The 6675-nt window shown below is 41.4% G+C and overlaps 1 protein-coding gene across 1 annotated transcript in view; it reads right to left on the bottom strand.

Annotated features, from left to right (window-relative positions):
• The window catches only part of ISY1 (ISY1 splicing factor homolog), a 34113-nt gene that overhangs the window by 19135 nt on the left and 8303 nt on the right, over positions 1–6675 (bottom strand). Inside the window, exon 6 of the mRNA XM_032267945.1 lies at positions 2325–2437. Coding sequence (XP_032123836.1) covers positions 2325–2437 — 113 coding nt within the window. The remainder of the gene's footprint in view (positions 1–2324; positions 2438–6675) is intronic.

Genomic DNA, 6675 nt, shown 5'->3' with positions numbered 1-6675 from the left:
TGACATGAAACTGTATTCCTGATACACTATTAAGAGAATAAAGCATGTAGTTAGAATATTAACAAATTCCTATAAAAGTACATACATATTTTGAGAACAAATTCTAGAAAGAGAAATAGAAAATGTTAATCACAGTCATTTTGGAGACTAGGAAAATATATATTATATTTTTATATAAATTATATAAAAATATATATCTATAATGTATATACTAATATATATTTTTTATAATTTTTGTATATTTTCTTTTCTCTGCACAAAAATATGTACTGTTTATACAATCAAAGTTACCATTTTGAAAAGAAAAACAAAACCTAGAACCAAAATTGCACATACAGTGAGTATCATTTCAATTATGTCATTCATACAAAAACAATGGAAGGAAAAAAAAGATTAAAAAAAAAATGGAAGAGCATATTCAAGTGGGTGCTCTTAGGTTATGGCATTGTGACTGAGTGCTGTTCTGCTTCTTTGTACTTTTCTGAACTTAGCGATAACATATTACTTTTGTATGTAGAAAATAAAAATGAAATTATTAAGCATTAAAAATCTCTGGAAGGAAATACAGAAAAACATTAACAGTGTTGAATTTGGGTGGTGGAACTTAACATTTCACACATTAATTTTTTCATACGTCTGATGCCACTTTCGTAGGTGGATTAATAAGCTGCTTTTAAGCAGCTTCACAGGTAAAATAAAATCTCCACTACAGAACTGCTGAAAAGGTCAGGCAAGTGCTCACTTTGGACGGACATACACTGAAATCGGAATGATACAGAGAAGACTAGCATGTAAAAATAAAAAAGAAAATAAAAAACAACAAAAATAAAACAAATGAAAAGAAGAAAAGAAGTTAGGCAAGACTCCCAAGAAAAGGCTCCTAGCGCAGTGCCTGGACACAAGAGGTGCTGCAGAAATGGGAGTGCCTTTCCTCTTCTGCAGTGGGAAGGCTGAATGCTCCATCTGTATGTACTAGAGTGAGAATTATGGTTAAGTGTTAAGACTTTCTCAAAGGTGAAAAGATCAACAAGTAGAAAAACTGCAAGCTTCTTATACAACACGTTATAGTCCACTGATTAAATACTACTGTTTCCAGTGATCTGCGGTAGGTCTCATCACAAAAGTGTGAACAAATTAGGCTCTGAGGCAGGAATTTTCAAAGCCAAGACCCATTAGTGCGTCATGAAATCAGTTAAGCAAGCCACAAACATTAATTTTTTAAAAACCAAAACAGAACAAAATAAAAAATATCAAAGTATACCATACTTAGTGTTTTTTTCAGCACCTTTCTATGTGTGATGGGTTGTGATTGTGTGTGTGTGTGTTTTACCAATGAGCCACGTTCCTAAAAGTTTGAAAGATACGGTTCTGAAGTATTGTATTTATACAAGTACAAAAAAAGGACAGAATGGAGTGTCTCTAAGGCCCCCTCAGACAATAAAGCCAACGAATGGCTGTCTCCAGTTTCTAAGGCGCTCAAAGAATGTGAGGAACCATGGTCTTTTTTTTTTTTTTTTTGAGACAGGGTCTTGCTCTGTCACCCAAGTGGCGTGATCACAGCCTCCACCTCCCAGGCTCAAGCAATCCTCCCACCTCATCCTTTTGAGCGACTGGGACTATAAGCATGTGCTACCCATGCCTAGCTAATTTTTAAATATTTTATAGATTCAGGGTCCCACAGTGTTGCCCAGGCCAGTCTCAAACTCCTGTGCTCAAGTGCTCCTCCTGACTCAGCCTCCCAAAGTGTTAGGATTACAGGCATGAGCCACTGCACCCAGTGAAGGACCATGGACCTTTTTTTTTTTTTTTTGAGACAGAGTCTTGCTCTGTTGCCCAGGCTGGAGTGCAGTGGTGACCTTGGCTCACTGCAACCTCCATCTTCCAGGTTTAAGTGATTCTCCTGCCTCAGCCTCCCAAGTAGTTGGGATTACAGGTACATGCCAAAACACACAGTTAAATTTTGTATTTTTAGAAGAGGCTTTTGCCATATTGGCCAGGTTGGTCTTGAACTCCTGACCTCAAGTGACCCGCCCGCCTCAGCCTCCCATAGTGCTGGGATTATAGGAGTGAGCTACTGCGCCCGGCCACATAGTCATTTTAAACACGAGGCCCAGAGATGAAGCAGCTTCTACAAGGGCTTCTGGCTGGTGCACACAGATGCCCTCTCTGCTCTGATGCATATGCTGTGGAGTCTTCCAGTATCATTTTACCCAACCTGTTCACAGGTTTCCTGAATCAAGGGACTACTATGGCAAGAATAGGCTGGGAGCTGCAAGGGCTAGAAAACTAGACGAGATTCACCACTGGGGCTGCCATGTACTCACTCCATAATCAGGACCCCCCAGCTCCTTTATCCGGACCTCCCAGTGTCCTTTCTCCCGCAGCAACTTGTTAATTTCATCATTCAGGTCACGAATTCGAAATTCACCTAAACCAGCTAGAAAACAAAAAGGTTAACAGTATCATTCTATAAAAATGAATGTCAACAACTCCAACACATACACTCAGTATCATACCCTTAAAATAAATGTCAACACCTACAAAGGTATACTACATAAAAATACTCATCTAAATTGATAAGAAAAACCACCCAAATAAATAAAAGGACATGAATTATAAAGAGTTCCCCCTAGCGTAACAAGAAAAAAAAAAATCCTTGAAGGCCGGGCGTGGTGGCTCACGCCTGTAATCCAAGCACTTTGGAGGCCAAGGCGGGAAGATCACCTGAGGTCAGGAGTTCAAGACCAGCCTGACCAACATGGTGAAACCCTATCTAAAAAAAAAAAAAAAAAAAAAAAAAAAAATCCTTGAAAACAACTTCATCCTCATTAGCAATTAAAAAATATAAACAACTCTGAAATGACCCGGCAGTTACATTTATACAACTACTAAAATAATAAGCTCCTAAGAGGGAGGGAAGACAGCATCCAAGGTCAGCAAAGACACAATGAGGCTGAGATAGGCACCCAGGGCTGGCAGCATTCCATGATGATTTAGCCTGTTTAGGAAAACAAAGTATTGCTATATGGGAAAATTTTTTAGCAAGGACTACAGGCCTGAGAATTACGCCTAAGGGACTAACTGAAAGAGATGTGCACAAATTTCGCTGTGGTGGAACTGCGGCATCACACCACAGAGGAGGGAAAATGGTTAACAAACCTTAATACATTGAAATCAAACATCACATGGCTGTTGGAAGGGACAATTTGCACACAGTGGAGATACAGCAAGGCCTTTATGAAGTAATGTTGGATGTGCCCAGCAAGGAGGGAAAAAAATAAAAAAAAATAAAAAATAAAAAAAGAAGTAACGTTAGATGACAACAGCAAGTCCAGAAGGGCTCTTACATCTGGATTACAGCTAAGACTGATGCTCTAGCAGATGGGCATGACAGTACCTCTAGGGCTGATGGATATTGCTTGTGGAGGTGGTGGCTTACTTGAGTATACAAATCTGCTGCAACTCATCCAACTCTACACTAAAAATGGGTGAATTTTATTGTATGTAATTCTTGCCTGGATAAAGTCCATTAAAAAAAAAAAGTCAAACAGGCCAGGTGTGGTGCCTCACGCCTGTAATCCCAGCGCTTTGGGAAGCCAACGTGGGCAGATCACTTAAGCTCAGGAGTTCAAGACCAGCCTGGGCAACATGGTGAAATCCCATCTCCACCAAAAATATTTAAAATTAACTGGGTGTGGTGGCACAAGCCTGTGGTTCCAGCTATTTGAGAGGCTTAGGTGAGAGATGCACTTGAGCCCTGGAGGCAGAGGCTGCAGTGAGCTGCGATTGCACCACTGTACTCCAGCCTGGGTGAAAGAGTGAGAACTCCACTCAAAAAAAAAAAAAAAAAAAAAAAAAAAGTCAAGTAAAAAGAATACATTGTAACTGGGTGCAGTGGCTCATGCCTGTAATCCCAGCATTTTGGGAGGCTGAAGAGGGCAGATCACTTGAGATCAGGAGTTCAGGACCAGCCTTGGCTAACATGGGGAGACCCCGTCTCTACTAAAAATACAAAAATTAGCTAGGAGTGGTGGCGCACACTTGTAATTCCAGCTACTTGGGAGCTGAGGCAGAATCACTTGATCCCAGGAAGCAGAGGTTGCAATGAGCCAAGCCTGGGCAACAGAGCAAGATTCTGTCTCAAAAAAAAAAAAAAAATACATTTTACAACCTCCCACTCCCATGTTCTGTTCTGTTAAGAGAGAAAAAGACAGCAAGACAACCAAGCCCAGTGGCTGCTGCCTGTAATCCCAGCACTTTGGGAGGCCAAAGCAGGCAGATCATGAGGTCAGGAGTTTGAGACCAGCCTGGCCAATACGGTGAAACCCCATCTGTACTAAAAATACAAAAATTAGCCAGGCGTGGTGGCACGCGCCTGTAGTCCCAGCTACTCCAGAGGCTGAGGCAGGAGAATCGCTTGAGCCCAGGAGGCGGAAGTTGCAGTGAGCTGAGATCACATCATTGCACTCCAGCCTGGGTGACAGAGGGAGACTCCGTCTCAAAAAAAAAAAAAAAAAAAAAAAGAAGAAGGAAAAAGACTTGCCACTACCACCATGGTGAGACTTTCCAGTGCTAAAGACACAGAGAACTCAAGGCAGTCAACCCTCTGAGGGCCTCAACCAAAGCAAAGTGAGGGCTTCTGGAATCCTCTCCCAAAGCAAAGCCAAGGCATCTTAAAGAAAACAAGAATCACACGTTTTATTATTTTCTATTGACTTGTCAAAAATCTACATATAAAAACATTACTTTTTGGTATATAATTATGTGAGTTTTCACAAATGCATATAATTATGTAATCATCACCATAATTAAGACACAGAAAGTTCCATCACCCCAAAACATTTCCTTATGCTCGACTATAGTCACCCCCTCCCCCTACCCAACTCTTGGCCACCAGTAAACACACTATATTGTGTTCCCACAATTTTGCTTTTCCAGAACATCATATAAATGGGATCATAAAATGTGTAGCATTTTGAGTTCCGCTTCTTTCCCTCAGCACTAAGCTCAAAGCATGCTTTTGAGACTCCATATGTTTTAATTTTATTTATTTACATTATTATTATTATTTACAGAGATGAGGCCTTACTATGTTGCCCAGGCTAGTATCCAACTCCCAGGCTCAAAGCGATCCTCCCACCTTGGTCTCCCAAAGTGCTGGGGATTATAGGGATGAGCCACAGTGCCTAGCCTATATGTTTGTTATTATTACGTATTATTTTATTATATAGACCTCAGTTTGTTTAACGATTCGCCAAAAGGACCTTTGGGTTGCTTCCAGTTTTTAGCTACTATAAACATTATGTATGAGTTGTTGTGTAACAGAAAAGGATTACATTTCTCTTGGACAAATACCTAGGAATGGAAATGCTGGATCATAGGTTAAATGTATGTTTAACTTTACCAAACCCCATTCTAAAGTGGCTGCTCCATTTTCCCTTCTTATCAGCAGTGCATGAGAGTTCGTTACTTCACATATTTGCCAGCACTTGGCATTGTCACTATTTGTTTAAGTCATTCTAAAAGGTGTGTAGTATCCCACTGTTGTTTTAATCTGCATTTCCTTTATGACTATTATGTTAAAACACATGAAAAGATGCTCATCTGCCTCTACATATATATATACTTTTTGAGACAGTCTTGCTCTGTTGCTTAGGCTGAAGTGCAGTGGTACAATCTCAGCTCACTGCAACCTCTGCCTCCCGAGTTCAAGCTATCCTCATGCCTCAGCCTCCCAAGCAGTTGGGATTACAGGCATGAGCCACCACAACTAGCTAATTTTTGTATTTTTAGTAGAGACAGGGTTTTACCATGTTGGCCAGGCTGGTCTCCAACTCCTGGCATCAAGTGATCCGCCTGCCTCAACCTCCCAAAGTGCTAGGATTACAGGCATGAGCCACCGCGCCCAGTCTACATATTTTCTTTGGTAAAGTATCTGTTCAAAATTTTGCCCACTTCTTAAAACAAATTATATTTTTTTATTGATGAATTTTGAAGAGTTCTTTGTCTCTGTTCTCTACTGAATTGTCTTCATAGCTTTGTCAAAAGTAAACTGACCAGGCCAGGCACAGTGGCTCCTGCCTGTAATCTCAACACTTTGGGAGACACAGATGGGAAGATTGCTTGAGCCCAGCCTGGGCAACACAGCAAGAGCCCATCTTTACAAAAAATTTTAAAATTAGCCACGCAGGGCAAGGCATGGCGGCTCACACCTGTTATCCCAGCATTTTGGGATGCCAAAGCGGGTGGATCACTTGAGGTCGGGAGTTGGAGACTGGCCTGACCAACACGGAGAAACCCTGTCTCTAGTAAAAATACAAAAAATTAGCCAAGTGTGGTGGCACATGCCTGTAATCCCAGTTACTCTGGAGGCTGAGGCAGGAGAATTGCTTGAAACCAGGCAGCAGGTTGTGGTGAGCCGAGATTGTGCCACTGCACTCAAGCCTGGGCAATAAGAGTGAAACTCTGTCTCAAAAAAAAAAAATTTAGCCAGGCATGCCGGGCACAGGGGCTCACACCTGTAATCCAAGCACTTTGGGAGGCTGAGGCAGGCACATCACTAGGTCAGGAGCTGGGGGCCAGCCTGACCAACATGGTGAAACCCTGTCTCTACAAAAATACAAAAATTAGCTGGGCATGGTGGCATGTGCCTGTAATCCTAGCTACTCAGGAGGC

This window comes from Sapajus apella, unplaced genomic scaffold (assembly GCF_009761245.1).
Source record: "Sapajus apella isolate SASKATOON/1434 unplaced genomic scaffold, GSC_monkey_1.0 scaffold174, whole genome shotgun sequence".
In the NCBI taxonomy this organism is placed as follows: Eukaryota; Metazoa; Chordata; class Mammalia; order Primates; family Cebidae; genus Sapajus; species Sapajus apella.
Note: the sequence above shows the minus strand (reverse complement) of the source record. Positions and strands in the feature narration are given on the sequence as shown.